At 36.3% G+C, this 22,979-nt stretch overlaps 1 protein-coding gene across 1 annotated transcript in view; it reads right to left on the minus strand.

Moving 5' to 3' along the window:
* CCDC7 (coiled-coil domain containing 7) overlaps window positions 1-22,979 on the minus strand; it is a 502,976-nt gene that overhangs the window by 479,175 nt on the left and 822 nt on the right. Inside the window, exons 2-6 of the mRNA XM_030940622.1 lie at window positions 17,930-18,259; window positions 16,399-16,491; window positions 13,512-13,595; window positions 6,897-6,917; window positions 6,552-6,584 (exon numbers count right to left, since the gene is read on the minus strand). Of these exons, the coding sequence (XP_030796482.1) occupies window positions 6,552-6,584; window positions 6,897-6,917; window positions 13,512-13,595; window positions 16,399-16,491; window positions 17,930-18,208 (510 nt within the window). The 5' untranslated portion in view covers window positions 18,209-18,259. The remainder of the gene's footprint in view (window positions 1-6,551; window positions 6,585-6,896; window positions 6,918-13,511; window positions 13,596-16,398; window positions 16,492-17,929; window positions 18,260-22,979) is intronic.

The following is a 22,979-nucleotide window of genomic DNA, read 5'->3' on the forward strand; positions in this document are numbered from 1 at the left end:
AGCACCTCTCTGGAAGGTGGCTTTTTCTAGCATCACAGAGGGCGGATTCCTAAGTGTACCACCCTCATGGACAGCTTCCCAGTGAGTTCAAGCTCCACCAGCCTCGCAGCCCAGCAAACTTCTCTGCCGTGTAGTGATGAAAGCTGCTCCCTCTTCAGAAGTTCTGCACCTTAGTCCTGCGTTGCTGGGAGGGAATGATTGGGGATATTCATATTCTGATTCCATCCTAGGAGTTGAAGTTGTTCCCTCTATCTTCTACTCCTGTATTCATTAGAATTATCTTTACTCCTTTAGTAGAATGTCTATCAATATCCTTCAGTAGATACTCCTCTGTTACAATAATTCTTTATATCAAACTTTCCCTAACCAAATTACTGTGTGGTTTTTGTCCCTTGATTAGACTCTTGATACATTACATTTCCCAACAGAGATTAAATTTTAACAGAAGTCCTTTCTGGGAAAAATGATGAAGTCACAGAACTAAAAGAGTATGGAATATAGACAATGGGTTATCAGCTAAACGGTTTCTTCAGAAAGACCTTTGGGGCACAGATTCCAGCAGGACAAGTCTGAAAAGCACAGGCTACTGCAGTCTCAGCCTACATTTCTCTGGCGCAGTTCACCATATACTCTAATGGTTTCCACATGTATCTCTGTTAATGCAATATATAATGCAACATGATCACTGACATTAACCTCACCAGCATGTACTGACAATAAATTTTGTCAGCAGTAAAAAGATTATCACAAGATTCTCAAATGGTAGTGTGCATGAGAATCCCTTGTTTCCTACCTGTTGAAGCAATAGATTCCTAACTCACAGACTCACAAAAGAAATCTAATCCAGTAATGTGCACTTATAACAGGTATCTTGGGTGACATTTAAATATGTTCTATCAACTACACTTTAAGAAAGATTCCTTGAGGCGCCCTCTCCCACCACTCCTATTCAACACAGTATTGGAAGTCCTGGTCAGAGCAATCAGACAAGAGAAGAAATAAAGTGCATCCAAATAGGAAGAGTGGAAGTCAAACTATCCCTGTTTACAGACAACATAATCCTATATCTAGAAAACCCCAAAGTCTTGGCCCAAAACTTCCCTCAGCTAATAAACAGCCTCAGCAAAGTCTCAAGATACAAAGTCAATGTACAAAAATCACTAGCATTCCTATACATCAACAACAGTCAAGACAACAGCCAAATCAGGAACACAATCCCATTCACAATTGCTACAAAAATAATACCTAGGAACACAGCTAACCAGGGAGGTGAACAATCTCTACAAGGAGAACTACAAAACACTGCTCAAAGAAATCAGAAATGATACCAACAAATGGAAAAACACTCCATGTGCATGGATAAAAAGAATCAATATGATTAAAATGGCCATACTGCCCAAAGCAAATTTATAGATTCAATGATATTCCTATCAAACTAACAATGAAATTCTTCACAGAACTAGAAAAAATCTATTTTAAAGTTCATATGGAACCAAAAAACAGCCCAAAGAGCCAAGGCAATCCAAAGCAAAATGAACAAATCTGGAGGCATCACACTACCCAACTTCAAACTATACTATAAGGTTACAATAACTAAAACAGCATGGTACTGGCACAAAAACAGACACATAGAGCAATGGAACAGAATAGAGAAGCCAGAAATAAGGCTGCACACCTACAATTATCTGATCTTTGACAAACCTGACAAAAGCAAACAATGAAAAAGGGATTCCCTATTCAATAAATGAGGCTGGGATAACTGGTTAACCATGTGCAGAAGATTTAAACTGGACTCATTGCTTACACCATATACAACAATTAACTGAAGATGAATAAAAGATTTAAATGTAAAACCCAAAACTATAAAAATTCTGGAAGACAACCTAGACAATACCATTCTGGACACAGGAACGGGCAAAGACTCCATGAAGATGCCAAAAGCGATTGCAACAAAAGCAAAAGTTAACAAATAGGATCTAATTAAATTTAAGAGCTTCTGTGCAGCAAAAGAAACTATCAACAGAGTAAACAGGCAACTTAGAAATTGGGAGAAAACATTTGCAAACTATTCATCTGGCAAAGGCCTAATATCCAACATCTATAAGAAACTTAAGCAAATTTATAAGACACAAACAAACAACACCATTAAAAAGTAGAAAAGCCAGGCGCAGTGGCTCACGCCTGTAATCCTAGCAATTTGGGATGCTGAGGCAAGCAGATTGCCTGAGCTCAGGAGTTTCAGACCAGCCTGGGCAACATGGTGAAACCCTGTCTCTACTAAAATACAAAAAAAAAAAAAATTAGCCAGGCATGGTGGCATACACCTGTAGTCCCAGCTACTTGGGAGGCTGAGGCAGGAGAACTGCTTGAACCCGGGAGGCAGAGGTAGCAGTGAGCCGAGATAGTGCCACTGCACTCCAGCCTGGAGACAGCGCAAGACTCCGTCTCCAAAAAAAAAAAAAAAAGGTGGACACAGGACATGAATAGACACTTTTCAAAAGAAGACATACATGGGGCCAACAAGCATATGAAAAAAAGCTCAACATCACTGATCATTAGAGAAATGCAAATCAAACCACAATGAGATACCATCACATACCAGTCAGAATTACTATTATTAAAAAGTAAAAAAATAATAATAATAAAAGGTGCTGGCAAGGTTGTGGAGAAAAAATTGCTTATACACTGTTGGTGGGAGTATAAATTAGTTCCCTGTTGTGGAAAACAGTGTGGTGATTCCTCAAATATCTAAAAACAGAACTATCATTTGACCCAGCAATGCCATTACTAGGTATACACCAAAGGGAAAATAAATCATCCTGTCATAAAGACACATGCATGTGTATGTTCACTGCATCACTATTCACAATAGCAAAGACATGGAATCGACCTAAATGTCCATCAGTGGTTGACCGGATGAAGAAAATGTGGTATATATATATACCAGGGAATACTATGCAGCCATATAAACGAATGAGATCATGTATTTTGCAGGAACATGGATGGAACTGCAGGCCATCATCCTTATCAAACTAGCACAGAAACATAAAATCGAATACTGCATGTTCTCACTTATAAGTGGGAGCTAAATGATGAGAACTCATGAACGCAAACAAGGGAACAATAGACACTGGGCTCTACATGAGGGTGGAAGGAGAGGAGCAGAAAAGATAACTATTGGGTACTGGGCTTAGTACGGGGGTGATGAAATAATCTGTACAACAAATACCTGTGACATGAGTTTACGTAAATAACAAACCTGTACATGTACCCCTGAACTTAAAATAAAATTTACAAAAAAAAAAAAAAAAGAGAAACACTCCTTGAAAAACAGCAGATAATACAAACTTTAGATAATGTATCTGGTATACCAAATTAATAAAATATTTAAGATAAGCAATTATGGGTTTAAACATTGAAAAACTTGAAATTCCAGATCAGAAGTATACTGTGTAGTGGGGGTTCCTCCTGGTGATTATGAATGCATTGGTTGGGATTTCAGGCATAATGGATATGATAGTAACTAACAATAAGGTATAGACACAGAGAAAAGTGGACACATCTGACAGTTATTTAGAAAGTAAAACCCAGAGGACTTGTGGATAGATTAAATATCAGGAATAGATGGAAGTGAGTTGTCAGGAATGGTTTCCACATTTCACATTTACCCAATCTGATAAATAGTACTCATTCACTAAGATAGGGAACACTAGAAGAGTTTAGGAGTAAAAAATTCATATTTCTGACCCATTGCATCTGAGGTGGAATAGTCAAGTAAGCAATTATATGCAAACCCTGGAGTTCAGGGAAACATTTTGAGCAAAAGGTGTATGTTTCTAAATTACATGCATAAAGGTAATACTTGAATGGAAAAACTGGATGAGACTGCCTAGGGAGAAAGTTTGGAGTAAAAAGAGAAAAGGCATAGGATAAAACTTTGAGGTACTCCAACATTTACTGGTTGGGTTAAGGAGGAGACTTTAAAAAGAAGATAGCCAAAGAGGTAAAACAATAGCCAGGAAAATGTAATGTAACTAACAATAAGGTGTAGACACAGAGAAAAGTGGACACAGAAGCCAAAGGAATAGTGTTTCAAAAATGAGGGCACAATCAATAATATTAACTATAGCTGAGGCAAAAAAAAAAATGTTTAATTTAACAATATACAACTTATTGGGAACCATATGGAGAGAATGTTTTATTTGTTAGAGAGACAGAATTCAGTCTGGATAGATTGAGAAATGCTTGGGAAGTAAAAGCATAGTGTATAGTAAATTAATATACAAATAAATGTGGCTCTGAATGTGTGACACATGCTCCATGGCTAAACTCTTAAGGGTTATTACAGGAAATCCATAAACAACTCTAACTGTTTTACTTAATACCCTTAGTTGTCTCTTACAAGGAAAGAGTGCCCAGATTAATCTCTTCACTAGGTGCCAGTTTATTCACTGAACACTTTAAAAAAAAAAAAAAAAAAAAAAAGACCCAACTAGTTTCATTCTTCAAAGACTGTCTACTCTGTTTTTCTCTCCACTCGCTTATAAATCTGCTTTGCCTTTACACCCTGGTAATAATCTAATGACTGGTTCCCTAATATGAGTAAATTTGCATACAAAATAATTTTTTAAAAACAGGCTAATAGAGGACATGGAAATAGGCCTTTAGAGAGGAATGTGGATCAAATGAGAGATAAAAGAGCATATTTAAAAATTGAAAGGAAGGATAAAATTGAATGAGAGAAATTGAATTTACAAGAGAGAATAATTAATTAATCAAAGTCCTTGAGAAGGCATGGCAGGGCACAGTGGCTCACACCTGTAATCCCAGCACTTTGGGAGGCGGAGGCGAGGGAATTGCATGAGTCCAGGAGTTCAAGACCAGCCTGGGCAACATGGCGAAACCCCATCTCTACTAAAAAAAGTACCAATTAGCCAGGCATGGTGGCTCGCGCCTGTGGTCCCAGCTACTTGAGAGGCTGAGGTTGGAGAATCACCTGAGCCCGGGAGGTCAAGCCTTCAGTGAGCTGAGATCAAATCACTAGAGTCCAGCCAGGGCAACCAGAATGAGACCCTGTCTCAAAAACACAAACAAACAAACACAAAGTCTTGAGAAGACAAGAGGATATGAAATCCAAAACAGAAGCAAAATAATTAGTCATATGTATAAGAAAGAACAATATATCTGTCTTAACAGGAAAAATGAAGGAGAAAATAAGTACAGATGTTAATATTTTGTTAGGTAGCAGGAATTGAAGGAGTTCCAACCAATGGCTTACATTTAGAGTATTCCAAGTGTTTGGCAGCCAGACCAGTATTTTAAGTAATAATTGGAAAAACAGAAATTAATAGTTCAAGAATAAGTTGCCTAAATTAGTGATTTTTAAAATAAAGTAATTTCGTTAATGACAAGGTCTACAGTGTGACTGGAAGTGGAGGCCCCGAGATCTTTGGAGATGAGGAAGTCAAGAAAGTAAGAGGCCAGGGTTTTGGATAGGTCATGTACATTGACAGGACTGAGTGTAAAAGAATAGTAAAAGTAAACCCATTAATAAAATAATAAAAAGAGGTTGATGGATGAAAAGAAGATGACAAGATGAACTTCCAAAGTTGCAAAGAAGACCACATTTTAAAAGAGGGTAGAGGAATAGTAGACTTCACTCTAACCCTACCTCTCTGGAAGGATAATGACCACTATGCCATAATCAAAGAATGACTAACACTTTTCCAATGTCAGTCAAATGTATCCTAAAGCAAAGAGTATGCAGACCACGAAAGTCTTCTATTCTGGGACCAGAGATAAAACAATGAGAAGATGCTAGGATACAGTCCCAGTTCATGCATTTAAGGTTCTATCTATATTTATCCTTTAAGTTTACACCCCCAAAGAAACTGGCCTCTTTTCTTTGAAAAGCCTGGGCTTCAAGAGTGTTTAATTGGACTGAACCATAAGTGTGACCAAATGAGAACTAAAATAATTCTGTAAATCAGTAAAGCTACCCTGGAAATCATTCCAATATACTAACAGCATATATAAAGTATTTTCCAAAGTAGAATTAAAAACCCCTAAGGACAGAGATCAGTAGTTCTCAAACTAATGGCAAAGTACCTGAATCAAAACTGTAAAAGAACATCATTAAAATAACATATTTCATCTATAGAAAATCGATACATAATTTTATGTCTATACATATATCATCATTTAGCATGTTTTTTTAAAATATGGTAGAAATTTTTAAAGTGAAAGATTCTCTCATCACCCTTTTATGTAAATTGGAAAAAAAATAATAACTTAGTTTCCATTACTCAATTTTAGGAAAAAACATGTGTCAGTCAAACTTGGAGTACACCAGATATATGCAGGGACATAGGGTGTAAGTCACTGAGAAGTATTTTATCCCATCCACTTATTCCTTGTCTACCTAAATCAAAAGATTACTTTATAACCAACAGTTATTCAAAAATGACTTATACATTCTTAACTTATACATAATCCAAACTGGTTTTCAAATGAGTTAAAAAATATTAACAATTTTAAAACATTAGACTTACTTCTTCCATCTGATTGACTTGCCACTGAAACCACTTTAAGAAAACAAAAGAGGGACAAAAAAAGAAATAGTGACTATTTAAATTGCAGCAATGAAATAAATATCTATATAAATGTGTGTCTGTGTCTGTGACTCTTCATCCATCAAATATCAGCCCTGACTGAAATATCACTTGGGATTCAGAATGGGGCTAATGCACTATACAAATGAACATAAAATTCTTAAACATATAGAGCAGCAAGTATGGAATTCCTTCTACTCCCTTAAAATTTAGAAACCTCTTCTTCATTGGCATGTATTTCTGTGTTAAGTTTAATAGGCTTAAGCTGTGATATATTGAACATACCTTAAAAAGAGATTCCAAAATCTGAAAGATAAAGTTTTAATTAAAATGTTTAAAAATAGAACACTTCACAATGTATATTTAGTTCAGTCTTTTGCAATTTTGAATCACAAAAATGTACTATTAAATTATAACTTTATAAATCTGTAGTTGAAAATTATAATTTTTTATTTACAGACAGTGCTTTTAGTTCACCTTGCATAGACAACTTCATTCTAGAATTTAAAAATAATTTTTCTTTTTATATATAGAAAGGGGGAAAGAGGGAAAGAGAGACAGAATCTCACTGTCACCCAGGCTTGAGTGCAGCAGCACACTCATAGCTCACTATAACGTTGAACTCCTGGGCTCAAGTGATCCACTTGCCTCAGCCTCCTGAGTAGCTAGGACTACATGGGCACGCCCCTATACCTGGCTAATTTTTAATTTTGTTTTTAATAGGGACAGAGTTTGGTCATGTTGCCCAGGTTGGTCTCAAACTCCTAGCCACAAACGATCCTCCTATCTCAGCCTCCCAAAGCACTGAGCATGAGCCATCATGCCTGGCCCTAATACATCTATATCAGGAGGCCCCCCAAACAATTCCCAAATGTATTTCGTATATTTTCTTAATATAGGTAAGGAGGCTGGGTGTGGTGGCTCATGCCTGTAATCCCAGCACTTTGGGAGGCCAAGGCAGGCAGATCACCTGAAGTTGGAAGTTTGAGACCAGCCTGACCAACATGGAGAAACCCCGTCTCTACTAAAATTACAAAAATTAGCCAGGTGTGGTGGTGCATGTCTGTAATCCCAGCTACTAGGGAGGCTGAAGCAGGAGAATCGCTTGAATCCGGGAGGCGGAGGTTGCAGTGAGCCAAGATCATGCCATTGCACTCTGGCCTGAGCAACAAGAGCAAAACTCTGTCTCAAAAGAAAAAAAAAAAAAAAAATATATATATATATATATATATATATGTATATATTTATATTTTTTATTTATTTTATTTACGTATATAGGTAAAGAATAAAATTTAAATTCCTCTCAGAAGAGCATTATATTTCTTTTCATACAGCAGCAAGTACAATAACGAAAAGCATCACCTTCCCAACACTATCTTCCCAATACAACTCTGTTCCTGCTAAATGGTCCAGAAATCAAGATATAAAATATTATAATACTATTTAATATTTTTAATGAAAAATACAAAGTACTCACTTGAGAAATTATAAGAGAAACTGAATAAATATACAAAACCCAATAGAAACTGAAATCCACATATACATTCAACCATTCTGTTTTTCACTTATAGTACAGTATTCAATAAATTTCATGAGCTATTTAACACTTCCTTATAAAACAGGTTTTGTGTTAGATGATTTTGCCCAACTGCAGGCTAATGTCCAGTGTTCTCAGCACATTTAAGGTAGGATAGGCTAAGTTATGATGTCTGGTAGGTCAGGGGTATTAAATGCACTTTCACCATATGAAAAATTCAACTCATGATGGGTTTATCAGTATGTAACTCCCTCACAAGTTGAGAAGCATCCATAAACAGCTCAAAATATCAATATTTACCACTTAAATATCTAATGTTAAAGTGATTACATTTGCTACAAAAACAAAAATCCCGCCCTATCAAATTGGGTAAAAGTTTTCCATTACATTATTAAAATGTTACTATGTGCATTCAGGGAGTAACATAAAATTGAACAAAAATTAAGCTAGACAAATTAAATTTATCTTCCACAACACTAACTCTAGATCTGTGGTTCAAAAAGTAAGGTGCCATAGCAACAGCATCAGCACCACCTACAAGCATACTTACTAGTACTGAAAATTCTCAGGCCCCACCCTACCCTAGTAAATCAGAAATTCTAGAAGTGGGACTAGCAATTTGTGTTTTAACTAGACCTGCAGGTGATTGCTTTGCATGCTAAAGTCTAAGAATCACTAAGCTAAATAATAAGAAAGCATAAATCTAAGCAAAAATGGCTGATACTCTTCAGGAAATATACCAAAGCAAATTAATGTCTGTGTCAGAAGAAAAATATTTTCAGCTACGTAAGTGTTTAGAAAATAATGTCCACTAGGCCGGGCGCGGTGGCTCAAGCCTGTAATCCCAGCACTTTGGGAGGCCGAGACGGGCGGATCACAAGGTCAGGAGATCGAGACCATCCTGGCGAACAAGGTGTAAACCCCGTCTCTACTAAAAAAATACAAAAAATCAGCCGGGCGAGGTGGCGGGCGCTTGTAGTCCCAGCTACTCGGGAGGCTGAGGCAGGAGAATGGCGTAAACCTGGGAGGCGGAGCTAGCAGTGAGCGGAGATCCGGCCACTGCACTCCAGCCTGGGCGGCAGAGCGAGAATAAAAAAAAAGAAAAAAAAAAGAAAATAATGTCCACTAAAGCACATTATACCTAGAAATAACCAATTTTTTTCACTGTCAAGAGAGATTCCAAGGTTCTCAAAACTTCCCTGCCTGCACTGGAACCTGATGGGAAACATTAGCATATATCAATTCAATCACTCATTGTAGCCACAGTTCTACAATAATTTAAACCACTCCTAGTTTAAGGAGAACAGTGCCTTTCTCAATTACTGAGGAAACCCACAGCATCAATTACCGATACTGCTAAATCTAGATCATTATTGATAAAAATGAGTGAAAAATAAAAACTGATCCACTGTGAAATGCCTTTTTATTTCGTAATGATTTGTTTAATCTTTTACTTACTGATAAGTAGACATTATCTATATAATCTAGATAATCCTTTATGTGATTAAATACACATACACATCAGGTATACATGATCCAAATTTTGTCCCAATTTGAAATTTCTCTTGGAATTCTTTATATAATAGAGGTTATAAATTTAATATAGGTGAATTTATCAATATTGCCTTTTATGATTTGTATTTGTTTTGTGATTGTTTCTTGCTCCAGGTCATATACTTATATCAGTATCATATTTGATCACATATCAAATTAGTTTTTTCCCTTATAAATAACCAGTTGATCCAAAGCCATTTATTATACTGCTGGCTCTGTCATCAACAAAATTTTCCATATACAGAAGGGTCAATATCTGAGACTTTGTTCAATTTCATCAGTTCATCCAGGCTTGCACCAAAAGCACATAATCATAATTGATACAGCTGCATAATGAATCTTGATATCTGTTAGGGTAGGTCCTTTCATCTTGTTCATTTTCTTCAGGTCTCACTTGGTTATTCTTGGTCTACTGAAATGCTATATATATATAATTCAAAGTCAATTGTAAATTTGCATCAAGAAAAAAACTATTAGGGTATTTGAAGAGTGATAACAGCAAAAAAAAAAAAAAAAAAAAAAAAATTGTGCAGTAGGGAAGTCCAAGGGCCTATGCTCCAATTTTGTTAGAATTCTGAAAAACAGTTAAATATTTAAATCAACTAAGTAAAGCCACATCAATAAAATGTGGCTTGAACACCACAGCAGAACTGTGTGGTATTTTAACTCGGTCTTACCCCACCCTGTCCTCCAGCACAGTAGAAGTCTTAAAAACAGTAACCCTCATTTTGAGTGGTTCTGGAGACAGCATAGCAGACATATTCCCAAGAAATTGTGTGAGTGTTTTGAGCTCTCTAGAGTTCCCACTTTTGAGCTCTCTAGAGGTTCCCACTAAACTGAGTTAGTTTCACCTAACTCAGAACTCTCCTAGGGAAGAAAAGCAACTAAGTGGAGGGCCTTAAAAGTGTCCCTGTTTGCAGACAACATGAGCATATACGTATATATCATATACATAGAAGACTCCACCCGAAAACTTTCAGAATTAATGAATAAATTCAGTAAAGCTGCAAAATACAAAATCAACATATAAAAATCAGTAGTATGTTTATATACTAACTGAAAAAAGAAATCAAGAGACCAATCCCATTTACAATAGCTACAAAATAATATATAAGATACCTAGAAATAAATTTAACCAAGGAGGTAAAAGGTCTCTACAATGAAGATTATGAAATACTCATGAAAGAAATTAAAGAAGACACACGCAAAAAGACAAAAGACATCCTATGTTCATGGATTAGAAGAATTAATATTGATACTGGCCTTATGCTCAGTATCATTTTGACAGAGATTTCACTGAATCTGCAGATAGCTTTCAGTAGTATGGTCATTTTAACAATATTAATTATTAATACCATGACATTCTTTACAGAAATAGAAAACAAATCCTAAAAATTCATGTAGAACCACAAAAGACCCTAAGTAGCCAAAGCAATCCTGAGCAAAAAGAAGAAAGCTGGGGGCAACACACTACCTGACTTCAAAATATACTACAAAGTTAGCCAGGCATGGTGGTTCATGCCTGTAATCCCAGCAGCTTGGGAAGCTGAGGGAAGAGGATCCCTCAAGTCCAGGAGTTCGAGGCTGCAGTGAGCTATGATTGTGCCACTGCACTCCAGCCTGGCCAACAAAGTAAGACCTTGTCTCTTCAAAAAAAAAAAAAGCACACACACACACATGCAAACACACACACAACATACTCTTCAAAGCTATAGTACTGGCGCAAAAACAGACACACAGACCAATGGAATCCAATAGAGAACCCAAAAAATCCACTTATTTATAGCTAACAAATTTTCAACAAAAACACCAAGAACATTGGGAAAAGGACAGTCTTTTCAATAAATGGTGCTGGGAAAACTGAATATCCATAGGCAGAAGAATGAAACTAGACCCCAATATCTCACCAGATGCAAAAATCAGCTCAAAAACAGCTTAAAGACTTAAATATAAAACCCAAAACTATGAAACTACTGGAAGGAAACAGAGGAAATGCTTTGGGACATTGGTCTGAGAAAATATTTTATGGGTAAGATCTCAAAAGCATAGGCAACACAAGCAAAAACAGACAAGTGGTATTATATCAAACTAGAAACCTTCTGCACAGCAAAGGAAACAATCAACAGAGTAAAAACACAATCTTCAGAATGAGAAAACCTATTTGTAAAACAAATTCATCTAACAAGTGAAAAATATTCAAAATATACAAGAAACTCAGACAACTCAATGGCAAAAAAAAAAAAAAAAAAAAAATCTGATTTTAAAATAGGTAAATGGCTTGAATATTTCCCAAAAGAAAGATAAACAAATGGCCAAAAAGTATAAGAAAAAAATGCTCATCATCACTAATTATCAGGGAAATGTAAGTCAAAACCACAATGAGATACCATCTCACCTCAGTTACAATGGCTATTATCAAAAAGACAAAAAATAAATACTGACAAGGATGCAGAGAAAAGGGAACATATATACACTTTTGGTGGAAATGTAAACTAGTAGAACGATAATGAAAAATAGCATGGAGTTTCCTCAAAAAACTACAAATAGAGCTACCATATGATCCAGTAATTTCACTACTGGGTGTATATCCACAGGAAAGGAAATCAGTACACTGAAGAGACATCTGTACTTCCATGTTTATTGCAGCACTAAACTGCAATAGCCAAGATATAGAATCAACCTAAATGTCCATCAATAGAAATTAATAAAGAAAATGTGGCATATAGGGAGAATGGACTACTATTCAGCCACTTTTGGTTCCAAAAAAGATTTCACTCTTAATTCCAAAAAAGAATTAAATCCTGTCATTCACAGCAACATGGATGGGCCTATAGGATATTATATTAAGAGAAATAAGTCAGGAACAGAAAGATAAATATTTCATGTTCTCGCCAATATGCAAATACTAAAACAAGCGGATCTCACAGAAGCAGAGAGTAGAATCATGATTACTAGAGGTTGGAAAGGGTAGGGGTGAGGGAGGATAGGGAGAGGTTGGTTAAAGGATAAAAAATTACAGCTAGATAGGAGGAATAAGTTATAGTGTTCTACAGCCCTATAGGGTAACCACAGCTAACAACAGTTTATTTTATATATATATATATGTATATATATATATAAATAGCTAGAAGAGAGGATTTTGAATGTTCTCATCACAAAGAAATGGTAAGTGTTTGAGGTGATGAATATGCTAATTACTCTAATTTGACCACTACACATTGTATCAAAATATTGCTATGTACCCCACAAATATGTATAATTATTACATGCCAATTTAAATACTATTGCCAAGAAAAGCAATAAATTAAGTGTATTCTATTATAAGAAAAAAAGACAATTTCAACAATTCCACTGCAGTCTTACCTTTTACTCATAGCTAATTGATAAGGGTTATGGTACCAAACCATGATTATGTGGTCATTCTCCATAATGGTCAATCATTCTCTCTTTGAGGCTGATTGCCACAACCTTAATATTTATTAACTACCTTGTAACTACTTACATGCTCTTAGTGAGGGAATATGGTAGATTCATTAAGATTCACACAACTATTGAAGAATTAATTCAAAGTTCATGTCTTATTTGTGGTGGTTCAGTGGCATAATCTTTGCATTTGGGCATAGTAAAAACCCTTGATGGTGATTTAAAAAAAGAATAAAAAATAAATAAATAATGCTTTCCAATGCCATTTATAATTTCTTAAGACACTGGATCTAGGTTAATGTTGGCTGACTGGATAGCAGATTCAATTTTCAACAACCAGTACAAGTCTGATATTTTATACTTGACCGTATATACAGAATACATACATTTTGTTCTTCTTTAAGTGCTGCTTCTAGCTGAGTTGCAAATTGTGAACAATATGTCAAGAATGAATTCATATCATCCCCAACCTTTTGAAAAGAATAATAAAACATAAAGTTACTTTTATTTAAGAGTCCATATGCATGTCTGTCTTTTTCTAGCATATTTACTTTTTGAAAAATTTTAATTTTGCGTAATTTATGTCCCTTCAAACATTTATGGCAAGAAGCCATGCTTCAAATGCGAATTCTCCCAGAGAGAAAACATGGAAGAAAGTACACTCTGGGAAGTGGCCCATCAGTGACATATACCCAGCTATGTCTCTCCTCTCATTCATCTCTACACAGTTCCAGAAAATCCAGCATCCCAGCCTTACAGTCCTGAAATTTCTGGGTGGCCCAATAAAAGGTACTCATTACCACAAAAAAATACCTCTTGGTGTTAGAAAGTGACTACTACCTATGACATCTAACTGTATACTTGCCATGAACTGCAGTCTTCTGCTCTCACCTAATAGGCAATGTAAAACTTTGAGGAAAAAAATAGTTACAGCTTAAATATCATAATGACCAAATCCCTTCTAGTAAAGCAGTGATTTGTAAATCAGAGAATTGACTCATGATAAACAAATATTACAGGCTTATATACAGTTAGAATTTTCATAGAGTGGTTCTCCATGAAGAATATATTCCCTGAGCATTACATTTAAAGATACTGAGCCAGGTGCAGGTGGCTCACACCTGTAATCCTAGCACTTTGGGAGGCTGAGGCAGGTGGATTACTTGAGGTCAGTAGTTCAAGACCAGCCTGGCCCACATGGCGAAATCCTGTCTCTACTAAAAATACAAAAAAATTAGCTGGGCGTGGTGGTGCACACTGGTAATCCCAGCTACGTGGGTGGCTGAGGCCCGAAAAACGCTTGAATCCAGGAGGCAGCAGTTGCAGTGAGCCAAGATCACACCACTGCACTCCAGCGTAGGTGACGGAGCGAGACTCTGTCTCAAAAAAATAAAAATAAATAAAATAAAACAAATAAATAAATGAATAAATATACTGAGAGGCTCACATACTTTTTGTCACAATAAAGACCTTTAATCATATAGGAGATGGGGAAAAAAAACTGAAATAATCCAGCAGAGAGGAAAATGAACAGATTAGTGTTACTAATCACAAATATAAAGAGAAACCATTAGCCCACTTCTTCCACCCACATTCAGGTGCCACAAATATAGAGAAGACAGAGAAATATAGAGAAGATAGAGATTGATTTGACTGAGTTTATAATTTAACTAAATAAGACCAATAAAGCAGAACAGGGCAAGAGAGTTAAATACATATGAAAGGTAGTGATAATAATAGTGGACCATGCTATTTAAGCTGGGTAAGTAAGGGCACAAGGAGGATTTGGGACACTAAAAAGGCAGCAGGATCAATGGATTATGGTTCCCTGTGAAATCAAAGGATTTTTGGAGTCAGAATTTTGGACAGACTGAGTGGGAAAGACAGGAGGTGGTGGCCAGAGATTAGGATGACTGAAATTCAAATTCTGAAACAGTTATGGTAAGGACTACAGGATATCACTTTGTCAATTAGTGGTTGAGGCAAAATAAAATACAAGATTACTGGAGGAAAGAAATTCAGTAAAATAAAGGTGGTATCCGAAGGGCTGATTTCTTCAATTTTGTCAGTATTGGAGACCACAGGAATGTGAACTTAATTTCATTTTATTTTATTTGTTGGTGGTTTTTTTTTCAACTTTTGTTTTAGATTTAGTGGGTACATGAGAAAGTTTGTTACCTGGATATATTGCTTGATGCTGAGGTTTGGGGTATCAATGATCCCATCACCCAAGTCCTGAGCACGGTACCCAATAGCTAGTTTTTCAACCCTTACCCCACTTCCCTCCCACCTCTAGTCATCCCAGTTTCTATTGAACTTCAATTTTAGATTTTAGTTTTGGTTCTTTGATTCAATCCTGGCAGAGCTTCAAAACATAATAACCACAAGGTCGTGCAGGATAAGGACTGTGATTACACAGTCCTTTTAATAGTTGGGTAATGACCACCACAATAAAAATATAAAACATTTCCATTATTTCAAAAAGCTTCACTGTACTCTTTTGCAGTCAATTCTCCCCTCCTACCTTAGCTCAAGACAACCACTGGTCCTTTACTACAGTTTTCCCTTTCCCAGAATTTCATATAAATAGAATCATATGGTATGTAGCCCTATTTATTTAGCTTCCCCACATCCTAATGTTTTTGAGATTCATCCACATGGTTCTATGTGTCAGTAGTTTGTTCCCTTTATTGTGAAGAGTATTTCATTGTATGCTATACCACAATTTGCTTGTCCATTCACCAGTTAGTAAATATTTGGGTTGCTGGATTCAGTAGCTATTCTAGCTATTATGAACAAAATTTCTATAAACATTTATATACAAGTCTTTGTGAAGATGTATGTGTTCATTAATCTTGGATAATCACTTAAGAGTGGAACTGGTGGCTATCTTTTAAGTATATGTTAAACTTTATGAGCAGCTGTCAAACTGTTTCTCAACATAGCAGTCCCACTTGTGTTCCCACCAGCTCTGTATGAGAGTTCCTGTGGCCCCGTACCTTTACCAAAACTTAATTATTGTCTATCTTTAAAATTTTGGTCATTCCTAATGGTATGTAGAACTCCTTTTCTGCAACCCTCTTGGCAAAATTCAGGTCAAGAGGGATTTGGTTGGGTTGAGTAATTTTCTAAGAGGATCATTTTCATGGATAGGAAATTCATTCCAAGAACATATAAGTAATCCAAAAGAAAATATTTTAAATTTATATTTTTAAAAAGAAAATCGACCCTTTTCAGCATTAATGTCTCTATATTAGGGTTGCATATACTTACAGATAAAGATAATTCTTCATGTTCACGCTTTACAAATGGTTCTTCTCCATTCTGATCACAGTGTCCATAGGTTTCTTCCAAAGTGGAAACAACCTGTAAAAAAAAAAATTTAAAAAATCAAAGCCAATTTGATACTTTAATAGTTTTAAATTAATTATATTAAATGTAAATAATATTCAGTCAATTATGCCAGGACCTTTTTACCAGTAAGACTTATTTCTTCCAGTGCCACAAACTTAAATTTTCCATCCCATACCCAATTTCATGTCATCATGAGGAAAAAGCAATATTCCTTAACCCTAGCGAAGGAGAGATGCTCTGTGACTCTACCATTTCTGTGTTGATAGGTATCTTAAAATGGAAAGGGCCTGTCCATGAGTGGTTGAAGCATTAAGTAGAGTTTTCCTCAAAGTCTGCCTTGATTTTCTCCTCCGAAGAGAGTTAGGGAATATCAAAAGATGGAGACCAGAAAGCAATGAATTTTTAAAGAAAATTATCTGGCCTAACCCCTCAAACTTTCAAGAAACTTGTACTGTACAAGTTTGATGTACTGTATCTTATTTTTTATATTTGTGCTCTTCCTCATTGTTCTCACTTGATATTTGGTACATTTACAATTCAATTCTGCATCGCAGTGAAAAAAAAAAGAAACTCAGAAAAAGGAAAACTTTTCCCCACATCAAGAGCTAAAGATTTGGCTGGGCGCGCTGGCTCACACCTGTAATCCCAGCACTTTGGGAAGCCGAGGCGAGTGGATCACCTGAGGTCAAGAGTTTGAGACCAGCCTGACCAGTATGGTGAAATCCCATCTCTACTGAAAATACAAAAATTAGCCAGGCGTGGTGGCATGCTCCTGTAGTCCCAGCTACTCGGGAGGCTGAGACAGGAAAATTGCTTGAACCCGGGAGGCAGAAGTTGCAGTGAGTCAAGATCACGCCACGGCACTCCAGCCTGGGCAAAAGAGCGAGACTTCATCTCAAGAAACAAAAAAAGAGCTAAAGTTTCTGAAATGCAGAGTTTAACATAGTAGAAATGCAGGACTTAGGAAGGCCTGCTTGCAAGGTTGGCCTTAACCTGGCATCTGAGAACTTGGATATCAGGAGGGTTCTCCCCATTCACTGACAGAAGGAGCTCACTGTCCCTAACTGTTTGTATAATGTGGTTTATGCTGAACCTCCTTTCCTTGTGAGAGTCTGAAATTTTCGTACATGCTAAGTACAGAGTAAATAGTAAACAACTCCCAGTAAACCCCAGGGCACTAAGTTTCTAATGATTTTCCCCGGCAGACATTTCATATGTGTTGTCACAATTCATTGCTAAAGAAATTAAGCATGTCCTGGGTGACTCTAAGGGGAAAAGACTCTTGTAAGCTTAGATCTGATTTTCTCCTAATTTCACCTCATGTGCCTACTGTAATAAATCTTAACCATCAGTATGACTATATGTGGAGTCATGTGAGTCCTCCTAGAATATCACCAAACCTGGGGTGATCGTGGGGTCCCTGCAACACAGAAACTAACAAGCCTCTTACCATCTTCAGATGTTTGATAATTTTTCCGATCATTTCATCTTCCGGTAGTAAGTTCTTTGTCTTACTCGATGGAATGGGCAAAGCATATCGTACAATGGATTCTCCTGTTGGTGGAGATCTTAGAACCATTGGTTCAATTTTATCAGGAATTAATTTTGCATTATGTTTTTCCTTCAGTTTAGGTGATAATGGTAAATTATGTAGTCCTTTTTTGGTAGTTAATGCTGGAACAGTTGCTGATTTGTTACTGGTGGTCAACAGATGCTTTACTGGTTTCATTTTGTTACTGACTTGGCTTCCAAATTATAGATGAAAAAAATTTATTCCTCCCTGTGAAAAAAAATTAAAAGAGATTCAGAGAAAACACCAGGTTCTAATTAAATTCACACACTACATTTCTCCTTTTCTGATGCTTTAGCAATTTGCTCAGAGTACATTAAGCAACTTCTGGAAGCTACAATTACACTTCGGGCTTTTTTGAGTCACAGTTACTCAAACAAAACAAACAAAAATAGAATGCAGTTATCACAATATCTAATGTATATCAAGAAGTTATTTAAACCTAAGTATAATAACAATAACAGTAAAAGCTCCATCATTTTTAATCTAAGGTATGCCCTTTATGTACATCATTATTCCATTTTACATGGGAGTAAACTGAGCTCAGACAAGTTAAGTGACTAACCAAGAGTTACACAGCTAATAAGTGTTAAATTTTTCAGAATTACAACATAGGTCAAGTTGGCTACAAATCTTGCTTCTTTTCTATACCCTTTGCTCTCCATATGGAAAATGTTGGGTTATTTTACCTATAGGACTTATAGCATTTCCTGTAAGTAAGGGGGGTTGTAGATGAAAACATTTCAGATTTAAAATGATAAAAGGATTATCAATTGCTATGAAGATGGTGAATCCTAAAATCAACTCTGAAAAAATGAAAAATAGAAAGGAAAATATTCCTAACAACAAAAAACAACAAGAACAAAAAAATTTTTTACTGTAAGAAACCCCTAAACAAAGGCTAATTTGTTTATGGGGCATTTAGGATAGGAATATAGGGACTGAAGAAGCCAGAAACAACAATGACAGAATACATTCAGGAAAAAAAAATTACATTTTCTTCCTACCTTTCTCCCATATTTGAGCTAATATATGTCCTTAATATACATCTTTTTTCCCACAGGAGCAGTAGTCTTAGCCCAAGGTATCATTAGGGTAATATTAAGGCAGCATCAAAGCTATGCTAAGAAAGTATAAACTAGATAGGCCTTGGGCTTTTATTCCTCTATTTTTCTCTCCCCTCAAAGCTGACTAAGACTCAGGACAATGCCACCTCCCAAATAGTTTAGAAGTATAAGCCTAACCACGGAAATTGTCAAGTACAGTGGCAAAATTAAGATAAAGTAATGTAACACTGGTACTCTGTTATCTGAAGCTCTCTGTACTTCAGCTTGTCCCACTGTTATGTGTTGAACTGTGTCCCTGAGAAAGATATATTCAAGTCCTAAGCCCACAGCACTTTGAATGTGACCTTACTTGAAAATAGGGCCTTTGCAGCTATGATAAAATTAAGATGGGTCCTAAATCTAATGACTGGTGTCACTACAAGAAGACTGTATAGCGACAGGCAGAAATTAAAGTGATGCACCTGCAAGCTAAGGAATATCAAGGATTGCTAGCATCCACCAGAAGCTTGTAAAAACCAATGAAAGATTCCTCCCTAGAGCCTTCAGCGGGGAACATAGTTTTGCTGAAACCTTGATTTCAGTTTTCTGGCCTCCAGAATTATGAAATAATAAATTTCTGTTGTTCTAAGCCACCCAGTTTGTGGTACTTTGTTACAGCAACACTAATGTCTTAGTCTGTTGAGGCTGCTATAACAACACACTATAAATTACATAGCTTATAAACAAGAAACATTTATTTCTCACAGTTCTGGAGACAGGAAAGTTCAACGACAAGGCACCAGCAGAGTTGGTGTCTGATGAAAGCCCAGATGCCAAATAAATGGTGCCTTCTCTCTGTGTCCTCACATGATGGAAGGAGCAAGGGAGCTTTTTCAGACCTCTTTTATAAGGGCACTAGTTCCATTTATGAGGGTGCTTTACTCATGACCTCATCACCTCCTAAAGGGCCCATCTCCTAATTCTACCATATGTTGAACTGGGGCCCAATTTCAACATATGAATTTGGGGATGACATAAGCGTTCAGACCACAGGAAATATCTAGCACTTCAAAAACAAACACACCCACATACTTTCCCTAAACTTCCAGGAGGAACACAGGCTGGGAACTGGCTTTTGATCATCTCCTAATAATAGATTATCAGACAAAGTAGGTGACACCCCAAGGGTATATGAGCTCACAGGCCAAAACTACTTGACAACTGAAAAAAAGCAATCATTAAAAAATAAAAAATAGGCCAGGCACATTGGCTTACACCTGTAATCCCAGTACTCTGGGAGGCAGAGGCGGATGGATCACCTGAGGTCAGGAGTTCGAGACCAGCCTGGCCAACATGGTGAAACCCTGTCTCTATTAAAAATACAAAAAAATTATCCAAGCGTGGTGGTGGGCACCTGTAGTCCCAGATACTCGGGAGGCTGAGGCAGGAGAATCGCTTAAACTAGGAGGCAGAAGTTGCAGCGAGCTGAGATTGCGCCACTGCACTCCAGCCTAGGGGATGCAGTAAGACTCCATCTCAAATAAATAAATAAATATAAAAATAAGAAACTAAAAAACATGTTTTAGTTGTAGAATCATTAAAACAGAGAGACTAAAAATATATAAACACACAGAAAGAGAATATTAGCCATATAAAACAGGTATAAGAGGTATTTTTAAGACCCAAGTGAAAATATTAAAAAGTGAAAAATATAATAGATAAAATAGCACAAGTAATCACAAAATAATACTGCTGAAGAATAAAACCTGATGCAAAGAATAAAAACAGTTGAGGAATAATCCAGCTGAAGAATAAAAAATGATGCAAAGATCAGCAGCATTTATCACATATTCCTGAATATTAATAAAATACACATCAATAGTGATAAGTATTAAAAGCTAGTAGCAGGTTTGAAAAAAATATAATTAGCAATTCTACTGAAAATGAGAAAATAAAGGCCTATATATTTGTCAATAACAATAAACATGATTGAATTTTTGGAGAAGCAGTATCTAATCTTCAGAAGATCATCCAATAAATATTAAGAGACCAATAATAGGATTTTTTTATTTGCCAGAAATCATGGCAAAAGTTGATGGTATCCTGTCAGCACATTTATGCAAAACACAAATATCAATACCAAATAGTATAATATACTATTTCAGAGAATAAAATATAAAAACAAATAATATAACTTACAGATGTTATAAATAAAATCACTTTGAATAAAGTTTTAAAAACTAATAATTTCTCAATTATTTTGGACACATGGAGAGCACATAACAATTGTTGATGTAATTATGAATTTCCAAAATCCAGATGTTTCAATATGTGAACATTTATTAGGATTTTAACAAGTAGATGATGACACCCCGCTGGAAAAGAATCATATACATGTTTAAGAGATTACTTATAAAAAATATAAATTAAAAACATATAATATATATGGGGCCAGGGATACACGCCCTTAAATACGTCTGACAAGCACAAACAGAAAATTCTCAAAAACTAAAATTCTAAGACATTTTATACAAGTTGCTGTTACATTCTTTAAACTAGGTTGTGAACAACAGAACGAAAATATCTTAATAGCACTGAAAATGTTTATTTCATCCAAGAATTATACAATTGCTTTTTTGTTTTGATGATACACTATAGTTAATTGAATGCATAGTTGCCAAGCATAATTTTTAAATCATAGTCAAATATGACTTAGCAAAGATAACTTGATACCAGTGTCACTAAAAATCCATTTGAAGGAAGAACACAATGCTCTACTGGAAACTACTGATGATAATAGTAAATACATACATTATAGCACTTGAACCAAAGCCCCTGAAAAATATTCCCTTTTACATTTTTCTTTTTTTTTCTTTTTTTTTTTTTTTTGAGACAGAGTTTCGCTCTTGTCACCCAGGCTGGAGTACAATGGCGCAATCTTGGCTCACCGCAACCATCGCCTCCCGGGTTCAAGCGATTCTCCTGCGTCAGCCTCCCGAGTAGCTGAGATTACAGGTACTCGCTGCCACGCCCGGCTTATTTTTGTATTTTTAGTAGTGACAGGGTTTCACCACATTGGCCAAGCTGGTCTCGCACTCCTGACCTAAGGTTATCCGCCCACCTCGGCCTCCCAAAGGGCTAGGATTACACGCCTGAGCCACCGTGACTGCCCCCTTTCACATTATTCTCATACCGATTGTGACATGATGCTTTAAGTAAAAACTAATGTTACAAGCAAAATGATGCAGAAACCAAGATGAAATTTACAAAATTAAAAAGCCTCAAAAGAATTCTGAATAAATTACATTGCCAAAGAAACTCCATCAAAACCATCAGGTCCAAGCAAACATCAAAAATTCCACCAAAACCATCAGGACCAGCAAACAGGATGGAAGAAGAGTGGCCAATGAGCCAATAAGTAAAACCAAAAGGGTATATATACATAGAAAGCAAGGAAAAGAAAATGTCACCAAGGACGGAGCGATGAACTATATGTCAAATGCTAAGTCAAGTAAAATGAAGACTAAGAGCTGACACTGGACTTGGCAACATGGAGGTAGGTCATTTGTAACCTGAAGAACGGCAACAATTTCAGTAGAATGATCGAGGTAAATATCTGACTTACCGTTCAAAAGACAGGAAGTAGGAACAAAGAATTGAATACAAGCACTGTAGAGAAATTTTACTACAAAAGGGAGGAAAGAAATAGAGTATTACTAGAAGAAAACATGGTCAAGAGGAAAGTTCGATGGAAAAAAGAACAAGTGTATATACGCTGTTATGGATTGCATTGTGTCCTCTACCCCCAAAAAAGTGTGAGGGAGGGAGGGAGGGAAGGAAGGAGGGAGGGAGGGAGGGAGGGAGGGAGGGAAGGAAGGCAGGCC

The sequence above is a fragment of the Rhinopithecus roxellana genome, chromosome 11, assembly GCF_007565055.1.
Source record: "Rhinopithecus roxellana isolate Shanxi Qingling chromosome 11, ASM756505v1, whole genome shotgun sequence".
NCBI lineage: Eukaryota > Metazoa > Chordata > Mammalia > Primates > Cercopithecidae > Rhinopithecus > Rhinopithecus roxellana.